The following is a 23,138-nucleotide window of genomic DNA, read 5'->3' on the forward strand; positions in this document are numbered from 1 at the left end:
GCATTTGTCCTTACTGAATTTCATCCTATTTACTTCAGATCATTTCTCCAGTTTGTCCAGATCATTTTGAATGTTAAATCTTATCCTCCAAAGCACTTGCAACCCCTCCCAGCTTGATATCATCTGCAAACTTTATAAGTGTACTCTCTATCATCATCATCATGTTCCTATTATGCCTCTGGCATTTAGGGGAGCGACGAAGCTCCTCCACTCCTGTCTATTTCTGACAAGTCTTTCTATGGTTCCCGAGCTGTGCCCCACGTTTTTCAGCTCGGCTTCCACAGCTCTTTGCTATGTTGTTTTCAGGCAGCCTCGTTTTTGCTTGCCTTCAGGTGTCCATCTTATTGCTACTTTGGTGATGGAATCAGTTTCCATCTGAAGCACATGACTGATCCATCTCCGATGCCTCCTGGCAATGATGGTGCTCAGATCCTCTTGGCTACACTTTGACAACAGATCTTGGTTTGAGATTGTTCTGGGCCAAAAGATACAGAGGATTTTTCTGAGGCAGGATGTATGGAATAAAGACACTTTGGACCTGTTATATTTTCTCATTCCCCAGAATTCTGCAGTATAAAATAGTGTTGAAAGTACGCAGCTCTCATAAATCTTGAGTTTGGTGTTGTATTTTGATGATTTCCAGACTGAAGGTTTTCCTGGCTTTATTGATTTTTTGTTCGGGATGTCCTGGCTTGTTCCACCATCCTGGCTGATGGTGCCGCCCAAGTATGTGAATGTTTCTACATTGATGAGACCATAATCCTCTATCTGTATTGGTGATGGTGAGGCAATATTAAAGGTCATGATATCTGTCTTATTGCACTTGATTTTCAGTCCAATTTTCTGGCTGAATGCATTGAGTAGAGTTGTTTTTTCTTGTATATTGTGTTGGATATGTGATAGGAGAGTAACATCATCTGTGAAGTTCAGGTCTTCAAGGGATGAGACGAGTGTCCATTTAATGCCTCTTGGTATGTCTTCTATTGTACGCCGCATTACCCAAACAGTGGCAATGTTGAAGATGATTGGAGACGTGACACACCCCTGACATACTCCTGTTTTGACTTCAAAACTGAGCTCACTGTGATCAACAATGCATGTAAAGTTGAAATAGAAGCTTTTGATGATGTTGATTATACGGAAAGGAATTTCATATGCCTGCAGAATGCACCATAGGTTGGTCCTGGGAATGCTAACAAAAGCCTTCTCAAAGTCTATGAAATTTATGTAGCATTGCCATTGCCATTCTAAGCACTGTTCTGTTATGTTTCGCACAATGAAGATCTGGTCTGCGCATCCACGTCCTTTCTGAAAACCAGCTTGCTCTTTTCTGAGAACGCTATCAACTGTGTCTGATATACTGGACTATGATCTTACACAATACTTTCCCTGGCACAGATAAAATACCATACCAGTTATTACAATCACAAAGTTCCTTTCTTTGTTATCTTCATTATAATCCCATTGGTTCAGTCATCAGGCACTTTTCCCCTTTCCCAGTAAATAGAGGAGATGTAAATAGAGGAGCTTCGGACTGAGAACTCTTTCGTTGTAGAATAGATAGAAACTAATTTGAGGTATTATGCTTTTAAAATGCTAATAATATAAACCATCTTCGCATAAAATTTTCCTGCTGTCTTTACTGTTTAACTATAATGTACTTTAATTTTATTCTATTTTTAAAAACTACAGATTCAGAAGCCACCAAAACACTGAAGAAGAGTTCACCGAAAGGCAGAAGAACCAGAAAGAGAGTCCAGAAATAGAAGAACTAGAATAATGTGCTCTGCTTTGCTTTGCTTTGCTTTGTTTGCCTACTGTAATGCTGGAATCTTTGTTTCTCTTTTTAATGTTTATTTTTACAGGATTTGAAAAATGGCTATGCTGCAGTTTGTACCTTGTTTGGAAGAATAAATGTTTTATTAAAGTGTATTTGTGTACTCCATGTAAAAAAATACTATCCATAAATGCAGAAGTTTTCAAGTTTTGAAGTGAGGTTGTTTTTAGTATTTGCATATTTTTTATGCTTTTGAAGGATCCTGAAGAGAAGAAAAAATTATGCCTCTTTTTCTCCTTTATGATATAGCAAGAAAACCTGAAACTGTATTAAAATGATTTTTTTTCTCCTTGTTGTTACCTTAAAAATAGCAATGTCACATCTGGTCGGTCTTGTTTTTGCATGAAGACTTTTTGGAGGCATGAAATATGGACTTAACGTTAACTTGAGGGGAGGGAAAGGGATTTTTGATCATTGCAGACATCTCTTCTTTCAGGTATTTCTCAAGTGTTTGAATTAAATAAGCATTAAACAAAACAGATTTAAACAGTTAATAAAAATCACTTCTGTTCTCAAGCCTGGCTTACACAACAAAATTTAAGTCTGAACGTAGTTTTGAGCAATCATGTTAGCTGTTTCATTTGCAAGTAAGCTGTGTTCAGTTAGTGTGCATTGCTGAAAACCATTTTTTGACATGTCTAAATTTTATAATATAGATGAGTTTTACGTAATCAAGTTTCATTTGAACGGTATTTGTCTTTGTATCAGTTCTCCAGTTATTCATTGTCTTCCAGGAGGGTGAGTAGGAAAGACCAGAATTTCTGTAACCTCCCCTGCCTCCAGTAACCAAACATACCTTAGGCTTTCTTTTTATATCATAGGGAAGCAAGAAAGGGTACAAATTCAATTTTTTCTCTACTTGGACACCTTTTTACAATAAAAACTTCGGTCTCATACTTGTCACATCAGAATGATGCTTTACCTTTGCTTATAGGTGAGATGACATTCTCATTTGAAATTCCAGTTTTTTTAAAAAGCACTACTTTTATGCTGAACTTCCTCATGGTAATTTTTGGCCCCAACAGGCATTTTTTGGACAAATGGAATAAATTGGTATGCTCCATACTGAAAATTAACACTTTTTTGCACTTAGGCAATTCAAAAAAGTCCTCTTAATTTGCCCTGGACATAGTTCTCAAGAAGGAAATGGTGGTGTGATAAACTGCTTAAGTAGTAGTTATGAACAAATGAAATGCTGTACTGTACATCGACAATTTATTTTTGCTGATTTAAATGCTTGTATAAAGTAGTTATCCAGGTATCCCCCACACTGAAATAAATGGGTATGTTAACACACAGAGTACAAAGTGTTCATTGATTAGGTGATGCACCAGATTTTTCTTCTTAAACAAGGAAATTAATGTTTAAAATAAGATTTTTAAATAGATCAGTGGAAGAATACCTACTGCCTTCTCACTTCTGGCATTATCAATGCGTGAGGGAGGAAATAAACATAAGGCTTTCCTAGGATCTGCTGTGCATAGGGATTATGGAAATATGGCTAGATATTTGCAAGTATAGTACTGCCATGGGCTAATACTTTGGCTACCTCAGATTTTACCCCACAATGTCTGTCTAGTGATCTTTCCAGAAGTGAAGGTAAGAGGCTGTGGCAGCTTTTACATTTCAATCTTTTTTCCAATTAAAGTTTACTATCAAAAGTTAAAGTGAAAGCTAAAGTAATAATTCAAAAGCACAGCACTCAAAAATCCCTCCAGAGAAATATTACAGGCAAGCAAATATAAATTATAATATCTGAATGTGCAAAGCTAGCTTTATTCATACATTTGTTCTTTATTGATTATTGAACGTTCAAAAAAAATTGAATGAAACACTTGTGAATTTTACTGGCATGCCAGATCTCTCTTCCATACCTTCCCAGTGGTCAAGACCTGTGCTTCCATTTGATAATAACCAAGACCAAACTTACATTCACAAAAACATTTTATGAAGATATTTTAGTTTGTGCTAATTTCTTGGTAACAAAAAAGAATCTTCTCTGAGGTGAGGTCATTATTTCAAAGTGTTCTAGGAAGTAAAGGTGCTGTAGACTCCAGATGAATGGCCTCTTAGGCCTTCTCTGGTCTTGTTTGGTCACAAAAAAACTAGATTGCAAAAGCACGATCAGAGGTCAAGAATCTCCCTAGGTGCTATGTGTGAATTTACATGATGCATAAAGTGTGGGTAACAGCAGTGGAAAGCTAAGTGGAAGATTGTGATGAAATAGTGTGATAGTTACACTTGGATGGTAAAAAGGTGGGGAAAATATACCACTTAGTTGAAGGAGTAGGGTGATAGTTTTTGTTGACATCCCATTTGAATGTAAAACCCGTAACAGAAAGGAATCAAGCTGCCTTTAGACTGCATTTAACTGCTCTTGATGACTCCAGTTGTGTGTAAATATTAGAAAACAGCAGGGTCCTACATTCCAAGAATCACTTGAGCAGTGCCATGAAGACAAGTGTCCTTACTGGCATTGTAGTCATACTCCCAAGCTCTCCTGCTGTTTCTAATCTGTGCACACAGCCGTGAAAAAACTGGACTGACATTTACAGGCACAGCAGGGAGACACTTGAGTAGGGAATGTTAAAGACTCCACTACCTACGTTTCAAAGTGGCCACCATACATGATAAATCTTCACAGGAGAACTAGTCTGCACTTCAACTGATGGTGTAATGAGGATATCGATAATGAAGCGGAGAACTCTTCTTTTAGTACTGAACATTTAGCAGACAGATCGTTGTGGGTTTTTTTTTCTAATGTAAAATATCTGGTGGGAGAATCTAATTTGGGATAGATGCAAGATTTTTTTAGATGGTGCTATCTTGATGGTCTTACTTTTTCCTGGTTGTTTTACAGGAATATTTCCCAGTAAGGTCAGGCATCTCAGAATGAAATAATTCCTGGAATCTGCTGGTATGTAAAAAAGGGTCAGTTGCTTTCGTGAGTAGTTTGACAGACTTTACTCACTGTTTTGTCCCAGTGAGCTGCCAGATTTGGGATGCCATAATACCAGTAATGCAATTAGGTTTTCTGCACATTGTCTGGTTGACTTCTCAGTTAAGAGTTTCGTTCCCTTTGGGAATAAGACTAGACAGACTGTCATTTGCTATTACTAATTCTGCTTAGCATTATCACTGGAGCTTTTTTTGTAATTAGCTATCTTAGTTGGCTCTTAAATTTTAATAGCCAATTGAAGCTACGTTTTAGCCAAGTTCCATATCTAAATTGCATTCAGTCCATTAACAAAGTTGGTTAAAAGGCTATTAAAACAAAAGCCAATATATGGTGGTTAGCACTTATGTTTGCAGTAGAAGCAATGCCAGCTTTCAATGAATTTTCTGAAGAAACATGTGCTTCCTTCTAGTGAGGGAAATGCACAGAGAATGACCAAACTTAGTTTTGGAAACAAAGGCTGACTTTACAAACTACTTTTGACACACACACACAGAGTATTCAGGGGGAAGTTAATGGTCCTGCTTAGATTTGACAGGTTTTTTTGAAAAGCCAAAAAAATGAAATGGTCTCTTTCCCGTCCCCCCCAGTTTCAGCTGATCAAAATTATTTGCAGAACCATCTGAAGCACCTTCTGGTAGAATTGTAAGCTTGCTGAGTTTAGTTTGTAAAATATCCTGCCAGACATTAAAAAAAATTGTAGGCATGCCAGCACATAGGCTCAGAGTGCCACTTCTCTAATTGAGAGACCTTATTATATATTTTTTTATTTTGAAGACCTTTGCTGGATACCTTACCTCCCTTCGCAATTTAATGTAGCATGTTTCTAGATTTTTATCCATTGTAGCAGTAGTTGAAATTAAAGAAGATTTTGCCTTTTCGAGTTTATAACTTGCAATTAGAACGTGGTAGGAGATAAACAGCTTTTGGATCATTCCGTAACAAGTAACTGTTTCTTGGCCATTACCACTTTAAAAAAAAAAAAAAAAAGGTGGAAGGATGGTTGGGTTAATATGAAATTAAGGCCTTAGTCCCCACTATAACTTAACACTAAGTTTACCAGTTACTGGCACGGTTGTCTCAAAATATGATATGACCACACTGTGCAGGGATAATGTTAGGTTATTAACCATGATATTTGTTTTGCTTTTGCCAGAGGTTGCGTTCCATTGGCACAGTATTTGTTTTTTGCAGTGAGCAGAACCCCAAGCTCTTTGAGTGTTTGCTCATGTCCATTATAGTGTAGGTGTGTGCCCACCATGTGATCCGCTGCCGGAAAGTTTTTCCCTCAGTGGTATCCCATCAGGTTGGCTCTGATGCTCCCTTGTGGCACTGTATATAAGGGCCTTCTGACCCACTACCCCCTATTCCCATGTAACCATTTTGGCTGATTCTTCAGTCTGCTATGGTTCCTTTCAACTGCTGTGGTGCTCAAAGGGACAGATTAACTAGCCAGCTGTGGAGGAATCCCTGGCTGGCTCTGCTGCCTCTGGACCACCTTGTCTGTCAGACACCAGCATAGGTGGCATGGCTGGATCACTCATTCACCAGTGATCCCTGGCTGCTAGAAGTGGGGTCCATATGCAGGTGAGCACAACTTCTAATGCTACTCATCTGTCCTCCTTGATGTGTTCCAGGTTGGACTTTATCTTTCTGCAATTGAAGGTTTCTCATATGATGGAGTCTGTGAATTCATCCTTTTGCTTCATTTTTGTCCTTTGGTTTACTGCAAAATGCCACCACTATGACAATGTGTTTGTTTATTTTGCCCGATGAGAGGTGCTAAAAAGGAATTGCGCCTTCACTGTGAACTGAGCTTAGCTATGCCAGGATGTGAGGTAGGCTGATGTCCCTTCAGAAAAAACAAAAACTTTCATCGGATGCCACTGAACAGGTGAGGGTTTTCTCTGTTCATTTTACAACATGTTAAGTTTGATGTCACCAGCTATGCGAACACAATTATGCTCTTTCCTTGTTGCCCATTTATTACCTTGCCTCCATCAAGAACTGTCCCCTTTCACATGGAAACAGTTCATACTCATGCAGTTCCATCAACGCAAATGTTTAAACTTTTTATGGAACCAACACATTAAGGTTTATGGCCAACATACAAAAATTAATGTAAGTAATTTCAAAATGGATAACAGGTTCCACAAATTCCAAAGCTACTGGAAAGTGAAACAAAATGCCCCAAATTTTTGCCTTAACCTTCCAGGAAATTGTGGAACACACTATACAAGTCTTGAGCACTCTAATGGGTGCTCCAGGTAGACTCCGGCATATATAGAGAAGGGAAGAGAATTTCAGAGTAGGTGGTCTTTGATGGAAAAGGCTCTACCTTACATATATTTGTCCCCTCTCTCTACCTTGGGATGGTCAGCAGTTCCAGTTCTGCAGACCTCAGGTGTTGACAGATTTTTTGTAAGTAATTCTAGAAGAAATAATGATGAGAATACAATAAGACAGTGCTGAAATACAGTAGAAGCAAAAAGAAAATATGCATTTTATTTAACTCAGAACTTTATTCTATTTTTCAGTCCACTCCATACTGGACAGAAGTTGCACAATAATAATCCATATCCAGAATTTTTAAAGTGGGGATAAATGCTATAAATTACAAACTAAGCAAAAGAACTAGGGATTAATACTGTGTTTATTAAATGGAACCAGTGCATACACAATAATGCGAGACATATCCAGGAAGGATATGTTTAGAAGACAAAACAGCCCTGGAAGGGAAAGTACTTAGCTTTGTTCAGAGAGCATACAATAACATGCAGCTTTGGGAATTAATGAATTGCACTGCAGAATATTAAAAGAAACTGCTTTATACCACAAGGAATGCATGATCTATGTCTTGAAAAACAAAAGGTACTCCTCTCTCTCTCTGCAGGTAGAGGAGTGAAATGCTAGATGTACTTCAAAGCAACAGTCTGTGTCCTGCAGACTTTTAGCTCCTGCCCATGCTAAACCCCAACAAAAGTAGTTTTACCAGTAAACCAAATCCCTGCCTGAAAGCAGAAAAATCAATATAAAATAAAAGGACCTTTTCTTAATATAGCATGCCTACCAATCTGTCATAAAAGGATTGTCTCCTCCTGAACTTAAAGGATGAATCTACATTGACAAGAATGAGACCTATGATTTACAACCAACACTCTGTGGTAGTACCAGTGATAGAAATTATAAGGTAGTCTAAGTTCAGGTATATAGCAGAAGAGTTGTGTAAATAACTGGTTCACTGGCAGTTCTGAAAAATGTGGAATAAAAATTATTTCAGGTTAACTGAAAATTTTCAGACTCTTAAGCCAATGAAAATCTCACAATTTCATTTTGGGTTGAACAAAACATTTTTGTTTTAATTTCAGGCATTTTAAACTTTTTTTTTAACAAGACAGAATTCTGGACACACAGAGGATTTAAGGCCTCATTAACAAAACAAATGCCAGTGGTGGTGGTACTACTTTTATGCCCATAACCCAGTGACTAGGGCAACCATCTGGAATGTGGGGAACCCAGGTTTGAATCCGCACTTTGGAGCAGGGACTTGAACCAAAGTTATATGGGTAAAATTATCCAGTTACCTTGCTGTAACATGCAAATTCATACCCTATTTATATATTCTCCAGTTCCTGATAGGAGGTTCCCCATTCTCCTTTTATTACCTCTTCCAAAATTAAAATTCAGAGGTATTGGCCTACTCCTGGTTTATCAGATGGCAGTCCTGACATCATTCTTGCAGGAAGGGGGAGGGTCTTTCAAGGAATTCTGGGTTTGATTTTCAGAAGTGCTGAGCATCTGCGGCTGCTATTGACTTAAAATGAAGTGCTGGGAGCTCAGAAGTTCTGAAAATCAGGCATTCTGTCATTCAGTGGAATTCACCCTGGAGAGTAAAACTTCCTTTGCATGGCATACAGAACCATAAAGATCCAAGAATGTCTTCTGGTCTTGATATATTCGCATGCTCCTTTTTACATTAGTGAGAGTTCTGCAATCTATTGAGGGAATACAAGAATATTAAAATATTTTAATAACTTTCTAGCATGATATGAAAACAAAAATTGTATCCTCATCTTGAAGAGGCACCCAGTAGATCCACCACCACATTCTTTTGTTCAACAGCAAACTCCTAAAAACAAATGGATATTTAATTAAAATTCCTCCCTTAATACAAAGTTATAAATTAGTCTTGTATGTAGCACAGCAGTAAACTGAACTTCATGATACAGTTTTTAATATTTTCTATCACATTAAATATTGTCCTGTAAGATCAGAAAATCCTGTTATGTAGTGATAACAGAAAATGGCTGACATTTTCAAAATTGTCCTTTTTTGCAACGTGGAACAGAGAGAATTTTCAAATCGCTGTTCACATGCACTGCAGTGAAATGGAGTGAAGACAGCACAAATAAGAGGTTTTTGCCATGAAGCAAGCATTTCAATGGATCATTGGCCTGGATGGTTAGATAAACTTTGATTTCGCTACTTCCTAGACCTTGTCTACACTTTCAAAAAAAAAATATAGGACCTGAAATTCACCGCTGGTCAGCTCTACCAGTGTTAGCAATGCTATACTAGACTGTCATTATGGCTGTGGTTCCGTGAATGGTGCCTAAATACCCTTATGAATGTAGCCCAAAAAATCAAAATGTTTTCTGTCAAAACGAACTGTTTTGACTTTTCCAATTTTCTTTTCAACTGAAACAATTTGCCAGAATCAATACAAATTCATAAAATATTTTTAGTCCACCTGAATCAGGATTTTTCATTGAAAAAAGCTTTGTCAAAAAAAAAAAAATTCACCTAGCCTCTATATAGGAGACAACATTGGTAAAAATGTCTGAACCAGGCATACCATTAAATATTGTAGTTAGATGGAGCAGGAACTGGAACCTAGGTATATGCGCTCCCAGGTGAGCACCCTGAACATCAGGCTACACAGTCTCTCTCTCTCCCTCTCAATCTCAATAGGAGAGAGAGAGAATCCCACCTGGAATAGCCTTCTGATTAGGTCAGTCACTGTGATTGGAGGAAACCTTACATTTGAAACAAGTAATGGTAATTCATACAAGGGTAATTTTGTTCCCCCAAGGAACAGGCTTTCTTAGAAAATGGAAGTAATTATACTTTATTTGAAAAAATTTGGAAATGTAAATGGGCATAAAACTATATATATTTGTATCCTCTTCTCATCTCTTGTATGTACTTTGCTATAAACTCCCTAGGGCAGGGATTGTCTAACACATTTGTATAGCGCCTAGCAAAATCGGTGTCTTGTTTCTGACTGGGACTTCTTATTGCCCCAGTAAGTTAAATATTAAAATAATTGCTTTATCTAATTCCAAGTCTATATTTCTTCCTCTTGTTTTTCTAATCTATTCCAATCCTCATCTGTTTCAACAAACAGTTACACAAGCCCCTACAAAAAATCTTTGGTCTTATTAACTAATGCTTTCATTTTGGGTGGCTCTGTAGATAATTTAAAATGAGAGCAATGCATCAGATGCAGCAACTAAAAAGTATGATTAAGACAACACAGCACAAAATCAGAAAAAACAACTTTTAATCACTGCAGTTCATAACACATACTTAGAATCTGCCAGAAAATCTACAGCGCTTTCCCTACAGCAGCACAGTTTAGTCATTGTGAAGCTTTCTTGGGGCATCCAGAAAACTGCTGGTCACCCTGTTACCCCACTGCCTTAGCAAAAGAAGAATTTGCTGGTGCTGCTCTGTGACAGCTCCCTGCCAAGTCTTTTAGCCACAAACTCCTTCAGACTCTGACAGTCCTAACTTTACTGTGCAGGTTAACCCTGGGTGTGTACTTCAGTTTCTGAACTCTCCAGAAGTGGGTTTCTGCAGCATCCAGCTCCTGTTATTGATTGCCCACAGAAATACCAAGTCTGTCTCCAAAGAGACGGAATATGCAGCCTGGTGGCTCAGCTGGAGATGCCCACCTCGCTTTAATATACCATCCCAGAGATTAATTTATAATAAAACAAAAATAAGTTTATTAATAAAAACTGATATTAAGCAGAGATAATAGAAACAGAAAATGGCTACAAATAAAACAAAAATATAGTCACGCTTTCTAGTGACTAAAATTTAACAGGTTACAATCCTAGTATAAGGAAGTTTTTTCGGCTTCAGCAACTTCTTAGCATCAACAACTTTCACAACCTGGGATCCACTGTTCATGGAGTGCAAAGAGCACTATGTCTGTTCCCTCTGTAATGGATAACCAAAATGTTTTTTTGCTTCTTATATTCCCAAGGCTTGTCTTTGTCACCATAGTCAACATAACCCCCTGGGGTTCAGACATCAGTATCTATCCATGCTGATTTCACATCTTCATGTTAATTTTCTTCTCTTGTTTCATGGTGATGCAAATGAACTGTCCATTGTCTCTGGCATCACCATGTTCAATTTACATTAGAGACAGGGAGATAGCTGTCATCCCTCTTGTCTGAAGAAAACCTGTTTCTCCCTTTGTTTAGTTACAGACTTTAAAGTATATCAATAAGAATCCATAATTTCTTATACAGTGATAATACATGCATTTCACAGTGATATTAATGACCGGTGCATCACTGGCTTTCATTTGGTATCTTACATGACATTTTTTATAAATGTCATGACAACAAGGTGTAGTGAGTTTGTCAGATTGATAGAAGTTGCTGTTATATGGCAGTGAACCCTTTGCCAGTGGGCACTGAGGGGCTGTTAGGGACACAGTCATGGACAAAATTGAAAGAATACCATTATTGTTTTAAAGGATCATCCAGTTGGGAATGAAGGTATTAATGAGGAAGCTGTTACTTTTGGGGCACTTATGTCAAGATACAGCGTGCCATTTCAGTATCCTGTTTAACCACCAGAGAATTCCTTCACTTGCTAGGAATGATGATTTTGTGTCTAGAAGTATTGACTTGATTATGGTTTCTCATGAGTGTTTCAGAGAGTGAGTGTCTAGATTATATACCCTGAGAGAGTGAGTGTCTAGATTATATACCCCTGATTATCTCATCAGTTCTCTTGTATTTATGTACGTTGTGTGTCATCTCAAATTCCATTGAAAACTTGTTTATTGTGGAAGCTAGTCTGAAAGGCTGGGTAGCCTACTCAGGTCATCAGTCAGTCTGGAGAAGTAGACATACCAGGATTGAAGAGCATTCAACTTCTAAAAATTAAAAGCTTTATCTGAATGGCTAGGTCTACACTACGCACCTTTAGCAGCACAGCCTTGTTGCTGAAAAGGTGTGCCATGTAGCCACTGTTTGTCGGCAGGAGAGAGCTCTCCCACTGACAAAAAACTGCCACCCCCAATGAGCAGCAGTAGTTTTGTCAGCAGGCGAACACTTCTGCTGGCAAAGTGCTGTTCGCACTGAACTTTTCGTTGACAAAACTGTTGTCGTTCAGAGGGGTGTTTTTTCAAAAGTTTTGTCATTCAGGTTCCAATGTAGACAAAACCTGACAGACTTCTTGAGAGGAACCTAGGGGGACACTCTGTGCTCAAAATGTCCAATGGAAGATCAGTCTTGTACACAAACAGCTAAATAAGGATAAAAAGCTCTATTAGCAAGGGGACCTCCCTCTCTTTCAATGACTAGAGAATGAGTAATTGCCTACTTACAAAGGGAACTTTGACTGAGAAAGGAAATTGGTTACACTAATTGTTGACACAAGGAGAACAGAATTTCTATTAGGAATTATTTGACAAGTTAATTGCATCAGAAAGAGTAAGATTGTTGGGAAGCTCCTAGTCCAGGGATGGACATGAATAGGTTCTAAACCAGGCATCTGTAGTTGGATTGGTCAAATGTCCTTTTCTTTGCATTCCCTCCCTCATTCCTCTACCTCTTACATTGAAGACAAGATAGAAAGGACAGAATTTTTCATATTCTCTTCTCAAACTGGCTAGGTAGACGATACGGATGTGACCTAGTATGTATAGCTAGAAACTCATTTTATAAATGTTTCCACTGTTAAGTACGCCATGTCCATCCTTGCACATCTATGGTGAATTTGGACCAAATTCTGTACTCTGATTTGGGTGCACACAGTCCTCAGAAAAGTACAGTGAGATTGATAGTGTTAGCAGAAAGTTATGGGGACTGAACAATGAGCAAAGCCAGTCAGTGACCAGTTGTGAGATACCAGGGTACAATCCAGACTAATAAGTAGCTGTGTCACCCCTGCCCTGTAACCTGGGGTGCCCTTTACAATGCCTTGCTTCTGTGGTCTCCAATCTGAAGTGCTCACAAACAGCTTCTGGCATTTAAGTTACTCCCAGCTATGTGTGTGTGTGTGTGCTGCAACTAGCCAGCCACACCTTGGCTCTTATCAGCCTTAAAAATTACCATATTTCCCCCCAGAAATGTACATCTTGTACTTCCTAGCCCTCTCCTGGTCAGTACGAATATATTGAATCCATTATTCCTTTAAGGGAATAATATAAACACAACTTGTTACCCAAATGGAGTTACCCAGATACTTCAACTTGAGCACACTGGATTAGATAAAACAATACAACAGTACAAGTAGTGAGGCATAAAAGTCAGAAATGGTTACAAGAAAAGATAAAATACTTACTGGTGCCTACCGTAACAAACTATATTAGATTCAAAGCTAAGTTTTCTAACCACATGCTTTCAGCAGTCTGACTGACTAAACTCTTTAGGTCAGGACCCCTCCTTCAGCGTCCAATCGCTGCTTCCCTTGTCTCTTCAGGTGCTATGAATGTGATAGGGGTGTCTTGGGGTGTCTATCCCTTATTTTTACAGTCCTGTCCCCCGTGAGAAGAATTTCCAGCTGGGAGCAAGGCGACAAGTAGTCTGTGTGGAAGGAAACTCCAGGATGTTTCTTTGCTAAAATGTGGAATTTTCACCCAAGCTGCCTTTCCTCCCAAAGAACAGCCATTTAGCACATAGTGGCCCACTGGCCTTGTTTACGCCTGGCTAAGGCATTAGCTTGTCCCTGAGGAACTGGTTTGGCCACTCCCCAGACTTATCTATAAAAACATACTTGTAGACATGATTTCAGCTTACATTTATAACTTCACCTATAACACTGCTACATGCATTTTGCCATGATATTAATTATCAGCAAATTATGAGTTTTTAAATGATACCTCACGAGACATGCCTTATACAAAAATTATTACAATAGTGTGCAGGGCATATGGGTATATTCTGTCACACAGGTGAAGGCAGAAGCCTATCATTTCTTCGTTGTGGTGAGAATGAACAAGTAGATGGATCAAATATGTAAGACTTCTACTTGGAATTCATTCATCTCTTCTGTATTAAGTATTGTATGTTAGGCATAGGTAGTTGGTTCTCTGAACTTCTTTATGCCATTGGCCTAAGAATGCTCTGTGTTGTAATTTATTGCTAGTATTTTTTAAATTAAGTCCGATTTCAGAGTAAAGTTTGAACCCATTATCTATCTAAATTCTATGCCCTTAACAATAAACCTCACATTTCGTTGACGAGATGTAGATATGAAAGGGAAGAATCTGCAAGTTAAAACTCTGAGAACTCCTTTAAAAATGCTGTGAATAATAGCAGTTCTGTTCTCCCTAATCTGCAAAAACTAAGCAAGCATCAGGAGAAGGGAATTAATCAACAGCAAACTAAATGATATAAAGAGATGTTATTTTTCACCTGTTCTTTATGGAAGGGTAATGGAAAGAAACTGAAATCCACTAAATGGAGTATATTAAAACAATGCTCCCAACTTAATGGATCAAATCTATTGATTTAAACTGGGGTTGGGCAAACAGGTCTGGGGGCCTCATTGAGCCCTCCAGATATTTTAATTCCGGCTCTCAAACTCCCACTAGGGAGCAGAGTCTGGGGCTTGCCCTGCTCCAGAACTCCTGATGGCTCCCAGAAGCAGTGGCCTGTCCCCTTTCCAGCTGCTATGCATAGGAGCAGCCAAGGGGCTCTGCATGCTGCCCCTGCCCCAAGTGCTGCCCCCACAGCTCCCATTGGCTGGGAACTGTGCCAATGGGAGCTGCACGGGTAGTGTTTGCAGACAGGGCAGTGCGCAGACTTGCCTGGCCGTGCCTCTGCGTATGAACCAGAGAGGGGACATGCCACTGCTTCTGGGAGCTGCTTGAGGTAAGTGTTACTTGGAGCTTCCATCCCTGACCCCCTCCTGCACCCCATCCCCCTGCCTCAGCCCTGATTCCCCTCCTGCCCTCTGAACCCCTTGGTCCCAGCCCCAAGCACCCTCCTGCACCCCCAACCCCTCATCCCCAGTCCCACCCCAGAGCCTGCAGCCCCTGCCCTGGAGTCCTCACCCCCCTGCCCCAGCCTGGAGCCCCCTTCCACACCTTGAACTCCTCATTCTGGCCCCAGCCCAGAACCTGAACCCCTAGCCAGACCTCTCACCCCCTCCCACACGCCAACCTCCAATTTCATAAGCATTCATGGCCTGCCATACAATTTCCATACCCAGATGTGGCCCTTGGGCCAAAACGTTTGCCCACCCTTGGCTTTAAACGCTTCCTTAAGAGAATAAAAAGATAAAATTAATCTTAATAGTTAAGCAGTTAAATGTGAAATAAAGGCAGAAGATGCAAAGAAGTATGAATCCTCAGATAGACCTATTTGCAATCAAGGCCAAAGGAAATACCATCAGTTTTTGCTCCCTACAAGGGCACAGTCCCAGTTCCATCACAGACACTTTCCCACTACCCTGGTCGAACAAGCTCTGCTAAGCTTTTTTCCTTCCAAACTCACTTCTACACAGAATGTTGTTCAAGATCAAGTGGGACCATTCTTGGGTTATACAAATAGTCCCAGCATGGCCCTGGCAGCACTGGTCATCCTCTCTACTGAACCTAGCAGTGACAGCTCCAATTTCGCATCCATTGCATCTGGACTTGATCTCCCAAGATCATGATTGACTGCTCCACCCAAACCTGTGGGCCCTTCATTTAACAGCCTGGAGGCTCCATGGCTAAACCCTAAAGAGGAGTCTTGCTTGGAGCAATTTTGCTATGTCTTGTTAAATAGTAGAAAGCCCTCTACCAAGTCTACTGGCAAGAAGGAACTGATGGGGCTGGGCCCTTTATACTGGTACAAGGTGGTGTGCAGAAGCAGAGGGCGCTTGAGCTGCCCTACCGGACACTACTGGGGGAAAAAATTCTGACTGTGCGCCAGGTGCGCGCAAACCAAGAAATGGAATGGGCATGTACAACACATCTTGGAGAACGGTTACAGAAGGTTAGTAACACTTTTTTCTGAAAATTATAATCACCAATCACTTTTCTCTCCTGATTCAGTGATCTATATCCAGTCCCTTTTTGCCTTTGGTGAAGAAAAGACTCCTGCTATCCCAGTACATCAAGACAAAACCTGGTGCCCCTAGCTCGCTAGACCACATTCTCTGGCCATTAATTGCCACTCCTTCCTTTTAACAAACACTTTCAGGAGCTAGCATGAGTCCTGGCCTCACCCAGGTAGGTTTCCTGAGGTTTTTAATACAAGCTGAATACAAGCTTTCTCCATCATCCTTATATCCTTAGAAATATCTTCTCCCCAATCTTTCTAGCTTTTTGTTTTTAAGACCCAGCATTTTTTCCTCCCCCTCATCCCATCAGGGCAACTAAGAAACTGATAGAAGGGAGAAAAAAAAGCCATATTCAGAGAGAAGCCAGGATGGTCATTAATGGCACTAAGTGGTTATTAATGGGAAATTTTGGGGCACCAGTGTACACTGTATCCCCTCTACCCCACCACCCCAAATGTTGCATAATACTGACACAAAGGGAACAACTTCCTCTTCCTCCAACCTATTTCCCCCCTTATAACTAGAAATGTAGCAGACCTCTGGCTTATCCTTTTCACCCTGAAGGAAAGTGTGGGGGGGGGGCGGAGGAAGCCCCCATTCTACCCACACAATTTACAAGGCTTAAACTCAACGGGGACCCTCAAAAACAAAATGAGTTTTACCTAGCTGGAGAAAACTGCCTTCCCTCAAAACCCAAATCTTCCCGAGAGAATCCCTCCTTTCTCCAAAGTATCCTTTTTGCTACAAATGATGGGGAAAGTAACATAGAATAAGACCAAAATACATCATATGGTCCAACACTGATTTTTTTTTCCTACTGAAGAATGTACATAATAAGTAGCATGTGCAAGTTAATTACTGAAAGAAAACCTTTGCAGGCTAAAAGGGAACTGGCAATTGAAAAAAGCTGCAATTAACTAAATTTTCATAGCTTTGATGTAGAAGTAGAACTTAGTGTCATTTGAAGCAGTCATTCTCAGCCTGTGTCACCAGTTATACGGTGGTGGGGATCAGTGAAGAATGCAGATGTTTTTAACTTTGCAATCATGAAAGGTGATGTAGTGATTTAGAATAAATTCCCAGGGCTGCCAATAGACATGCTCAGACCCTCTGACTCCAGCCGCACTGTCATAACTTTCCGATCTCCCGTTCTATAGCAGGTTGGGCATGAGGAGACACTCGGTTCTAATTGGGGGAGCATTACCTATGTCAATGGAGTGGTATGCCCGTTCAGTCCGTCCTGGGGTGGCTGAGAACAATGAGGCGAAGCTAGTGCACAGCTCCTTGATTTGTTGCCGCTGCAGATGTTCCAGGGTTGTGGAGAGGTTCACCTCTTCCATGCCACCGTCTTTTTTCCCTTCATAGTAGACACCTTCATGCCACTCAGCATCATCTCCCTGGACTGTAAACTGACAAACCTGTAAGTCTCTGGAATAGAAAGGCTTGAGAGAATTAACATGGTGCACTCTGGGTTTTAGAGAGGAATTGGGAAATGCTATGAGGTAATTAACAGCTCCCAGGCGCTCTTGGACCGTGAATGGCCCTTCCCATGATGCTTCCATCTTATGGGCCTGTTGCGCCTTCAAGACCATAACCTGGTCTCCTACCTTGAAGGAACGTTCTCTGGTATGTTTGTCATACCAGGCGTTTTGCTCTTCCTGAGCATCCTTTAGGTTTTCTTTAGCAAGGGCTAAAGAGTGTCGGAGGGTGTTTTGTAGGTTGCTTACAAAATCCAGAATGTTAGTCCCTGGAGAAGGCGTAAACCCCTCCCATTGCTGCTTCACCAACTGTAATGGCCCCTTAACCTCGTGGCCATACACAATTTCAAATGGTGAAAACCCTAAACTGGTATGTGGTACAGCCCTGTAGGCAAACAGCAACTGCTGCAACACTAGGTCCCAATTATTGGAGTATTCGTTGATGAATTTACGTATCATGGCCCCCAAAGTTCCATTAAACCTTTCGACCAGGCCATTGGTTTGATGGTGGTATGGGGTGGCAACCAAGTGATTCACCTCATGAGTTTCCCACAGTTCTTTCATGGTGCCTGCCAGGAAATTAGATCCTGAATCTGTAAGGATATCGGAGGGCCAACCTACCCTGGCAAAAATGTCTGTTAGTGCCTGGCACACAGCTTTAGCCCTGGTGTTGCCTAGAGCTACTGCTTCCAGCCATCAGGTAGCAAAGTCCACGAAAGTCAGTACGTACTGCTTTCCTCTGGGTGTCTTTTTTGGGAAAGGACCCAGAATATCCACAGCTACTCGCTGAAAGGGGACCTCAATTATGGGGAGTGGCTGGAGAGTGGCCTTGACCTGGTCTTGGGGCTTTCCCACTCTTTGGCACACCCCACAAGACCGGACATACTTGGCAACGTCCTTGCCCATCCCCTCCCAGTGGAAGGACTTCCCCAACCGGTCCTTGGTTCTGTTCACCCCAGCATGGCCACTGGGATGATCATGGGCTAAGCTTAAGAGCTTTCCCCAGTACTTTGTTGGAACCACCAACTGTTTTTGCGGCTGCCATTCTTCCCAGTGTCCACCAGAAAGAATTTCCTTGTATAAAATCCTTGGTCTATCACAAACCGGGATCGGTGAGCAGAGCTGAGAGGCGGTGGGGTTCTCCGTGCCGCCGCCCAAGCTTTTTGAAGGCTGTCATCTGCTTCCTGCTCAGTCTGGAACTGTTCCCTTGAGGCTGGGGACACCAGTTCTTCCTCAGACTGTGGACTTGGGCTTGGTCCCTCTGGAAGCAATGTAGGTGATGGAGTTGTTTCCGGTGGTGCACCTGGGGGTATTTCAGGCTCTGGCTGAGCCTCTTTGGTATGGTTGTCTGTTGCTTCTGCCAGTTCTGGCTCGCTGGCGCCTTCTGGCGGTGAGGTTGAAGATGTGGTTGCGATTGCTGGCACTGGTGCTGGTTTTGGGGGCTGTTCCAGTTCCAGGACAGGGACTGGAGGTGCTGTGACTGTTTCCGTTGTTGGCAGGGAATCCGGGTCCACTACCTCTGTCTGGGTCTCTGGTAGCACAGATGGGTTTCCTGTGGATGGCTCAGGAACAGGAATGGGTCTGGAAGCTTGCCTGGTTTGGCTACGTGTAACCATTCTCATTTTCTTGGCCCGCTTCACCTGGTTGGCCAAATCTTCCCCCAGTAGCATGGGGATGGAATAATTGTCATAGACTGCAAAAGTCCACCTTCCTGACCGGCCTTTGTACTGGACAGGCAGTTCAGCTGTAGGCAAGTCTACAGCTTGTGACATGAAGGGGTAAATTGTCACTTGGGCCTCTGGGTTGATGAATTTGGGGTCCACGAAGGATTGGTGGATAGCTGACACTTGTGCCCCCATGTCTCTCCACACAGTAACCTTCTTTCTGCCCACTCTCAAAGTTTCCCTTCGCTCCAAGGGTATTTGAGAAGCATCTGGGCCTGGGGATCTTTGGTGTGATGGTGGTGTAATGAACTGCACTCGGTTGGGTTCTTTGGGCAGTTGGCCTTTATATGTCCCAGTTCATTACACTTAAAGCATCTTCCAGCTGACTGGTCACTGGGTCGAGGTGAGTTACTGGAGACTGGTGAGGTGGAAGAATAGGGCGTCTGTGGCTTTCCTTGGGTTGTAGGAGGGGTCTTGGGTTGCCCTCGGTTGTAGGGTTTATTGTCGGCATGCCCCCTGGGGTATTCATTCCCCTTGACAGTAGCCTTCTTGCTTTCTGCCACTTCCATCCATTTGGCTCCAATCTCCCCAGCCTCGGTGAGATTTTTGGGTTTTCCATCTAGTATGTACAGTGTTATGTCCTCAGGAACACCATCCAAGAACTGCTCCATTTGTATGAGGAGGTGCAGTTCATCCAAGGATTTAACATTGGTTCCTGATATCCAGGCCTCACAATTTTTCCCAACGTAGTAGACGTGTCTGGGAAATGACACATCTGGTTTCCACTTTTGAGTTCTGAAATGCCGACGGGCCTGATCCGGGGTTATCCCCATTCTGAATCTGGCCTTGGTTTGAAACAGTTTATAATCGTTCATTCTGTCCTTCGGCATTTCAGCCGCCACCTCTGCTAAGGGTCCACTGAGCTGTGACCTCAGCTCTACCATGTACTGGTCTTCAGGGATTCTGTACCCAAGACAGGCCCTTTCAAAATTTTCTAAGAAGGCCTCAGTGTCATCACCTGCCTTGTAGGTGGGAAATTTCTTGTGATGTGGAACAATCATTGGCGCATGGTTGTTAGGATTGGCTGGAGCATCCTGCCTGTCCCGCGCCAAGTCCATTTCATGCTTTCTCTCTTTTTTCCATTTGTCGCCTGTGGTCTGCTTCTTTGATTTGTGCCTCTGCCTCCATTTTTGCCTTGGAAGTCATGGTTCCTGTTTTCTTGTGTTGAGGTGCCCTCTGGCGTTTATTGTTTGAACTGCTGGCTCTCTGTTGTCTCCTGGGGTTTGCCTAGCAACAATGCCTTCTTTTTTTTTTTCCTTCCTCTAGCTAATCTTTTAAATGCTGTACCCGAAACCAGAAAAACCACTTTATTTGCATGTGTGTTGTGCTGGGTACTTGACTCTCAATCGGAGTGCTATAGTTTAACAAAAGACCCTTTTGTCAACCTTAATAGTTCCTTGCTTAATATGCAAGCCAAACTGCAATGAGAGAACAGAAAAAAAAATTTTCTCTGGCTCCTTTTAAAACCAAACACTTTCTCTCTGCTTAAAAGCCCTAGCAGAGAAAAAGAAAATAATATTCCTACTAGCTTCTGGATTCTTATCTTTCCACACCGCTGCCACTCATGTCATAACTCTCTTACTCAGATCTGAACCTTAGAGTTCAGAACATGAGAAGCTAGCATGAAAACTCCAAACTTAATTATCAGCTTGGATCTGATATCGCTGCCACCAGCCAGAAAATTCCAGTGTCTGGCTCACTCTGGTCTCCCCAAAACCTTCCCTGGGGGGACCCCAAGACTCAGATTCCTTGAGTCTCACCACAAAGGGAAATAACCCACTTCCATTCCCCCTCTTTACCTCCTCCCAGATTTCCCCGCCCTGGGTACTCTAGGATATTCCCTGCTTCAAGTCCTTGAAACACAAGTACCGAGAGATCAAATCTCTCTCTCCCCTCACCCAGAGGGTAGGCAAAGTCAGGCTTAGTAAATCTAACACAAAGAGATTTCCCCCCTCCCTTCATTTCTTAGCCTTAACCAGTGAAAAAACTCAAACAGGTCTTAAAAAGAAAGCTTTATATAAAAAGAAAGAAAAAGCCATAAAAATGGTCTCTGTAACAAGGTGACAATATACAGGGTCAATTGCTTAAAAGAGAAAATGAATAAACAGCCTTATCCAAAAAGAATACAATTTAAAACATTCCAACAACTACACACATGTAAATACAAAAAAACAATATAAACCTATTGTCTTACTATCCTTGTACTTACAACTTGGAAACAGAAGATTAGAAAGCCTGGAGATAGAGAGATCACTCTCAGAGCCGAGAGGGCCACCGAACCAAGACAAAGAACAAAGAACTCACCCCCAAACTTCCCTCCACCCAGTTTTGAAAATATTTTGTTTCCTGATTGGTCCTCTGGTCAGGTGTTTCAGGTCACTGTTTGTTAGCCCTTTTATAGGTGAAAGAGACATTAACCCTTAGCTATCTGTTTATGACAGGCCCCTCAATGGAAGCTCGGCTTGAAGTGGGTGTAAGATTTAAAATATTAAATGGGAGGGAGAAACTGAGGGTGGTTGCATTTGACCTTTAAGACAGCACTGGCTAATCCCTGTGCTGCTATAATTATGCTCAGAATCCAAGATTTGGCTGTGCACTGTGCTGGGTTACTAGCAAAATCATTGGTGGAGTTGTGACATCATTCTGCATATATTGTTAGAGGCAAGCAGAGATGTACATACCCCATTATACATCATCAGGAGTTCCCACAAAATTATTCTTTGGTTTAAGGGTAGAAGAACCCCTCAAAATGTCATGCCTTCATTTGGGAGTCTGCACCCCAAATTAATACTTACAATTAATAATTCCCACATACACAAAAAGAGCATATATGTACTGCCTGTGTGAGAGAGAAACCACAGGGAACGAGAAGGATGAAATTATCTCTAATTAGTCTTGATATTGAAAATAATATTGTAAAGAATCTAAATATCACCATGGATTGCTTTGTAAAATAGATGACAGAGGATTTCTGCATAAAGGCTTTGCATAAATGTGTTCTATATTTGATTTTTAACAAAAAAAATATTGGCATACACAGTGATCATTGGCCACCATGGAGGCCAGCAGCATAGTATGCAAAACACTCAGGTCTCAAAAATATAGTGTAAATGTAATGCCTCTTTCATCCAAGGATCTTAGTTCTTTATAAATATTAAGCCTCCCAATATGCCTGCCAGTTAGATACTATCACCATTTTACAGTGAGTAAACTGAGGTACAGAAAGGCTGTGATTTGTTTAAAGTCAAGTGCTAAAATGGAGACAAAATGCAACAGAGGACTGTCTCCTGTTCTATCCATTACATATCACTTTCTCTCTTGGTGCACCACACAAATCCTGGAATTTAATAGTTCTTGGCTGAGTGGCAGGCTTAATTATTTACAAGTGATGTTGGCCTCCTATGGTTGCCCTGTGGAATAAAACAGTTTAGCTCTGTAGCCAAGAGTTAGAGACTAACTATAGTAGAGTTTGGCGTAAAGGGGGGATTCCAATTTTTCAACCCTTCACATTCTTTTTCATCCATGGTACATGGGAATTTATCCTGATCCGTGCTGGATCAAGTCTCCTTCATAGCTGCACATGGATAAACTAATGGGTTCAGTGTCCAGTAATCTGCTGGACCAGGAATTAGATGTATCTTTTAAAGCTTGCAAACATGTATTTTCTGGACAGTCTTAACATTCACTTGACTGCTAGCCCAGAGTCTCCTTTATTTTCTTTTGAGTGTTAAAATCGAATTAGATGGAAGCATGGAAAGAAGGGTAAATCTTCTCTGACCATGACCTGGTCTACACTACAACATTTTACTGGCATAGTGCTATGGCTCTGAGTGTAGGCATGG

At 41.2% G+C, this 23,138-nt stretch overlaps 1 protein-coding gene across 4 annotated transcripts in view; it reads left to right on the forward strand.

The window, feature by feature from the left end:
* The window catches only part of VRK1 (VRK serine/threonine kinase 1), a 47,301-nt gene extending 44,166 nt beyond the window's left edge, over positions 1 to 3,135 (forward strand). For all 4 annotated transcript variants that reach the window (XM_050954472.1, XM_050954471.1, XM_050954474.1 and 1 more), the window contains one exon: positions 1,693 to 3,135. In XM_050954472.1, coding sequence (XP_050810429.1) covers positions 1,693 to 1,780 — 88 coding nt within the window. In that variant the 3' untranslated portion in view covers positions 1,781 to 3,135. The remainder of the gene's footprint in view (positions 1 to 1,692) is intronic.
* Positions 3,136 to 23,138: the final 20,003 nt, after the last annotated feature.

Source organism: Gopherus flavomarginatus, chromosome 5, assembly GCF_025201925.1.
Source record: "Gopherus flavomarginatus isolate rGopFla2 chromosome 5, rGopFla2.mat.asm, whole genome shotgun sequence".
Lineage (NCBI taxonomy): Eukaryota > Metazoa > Chordata > Testudines > Testudinidae > Gopherus > Gopherus flavomarginatus.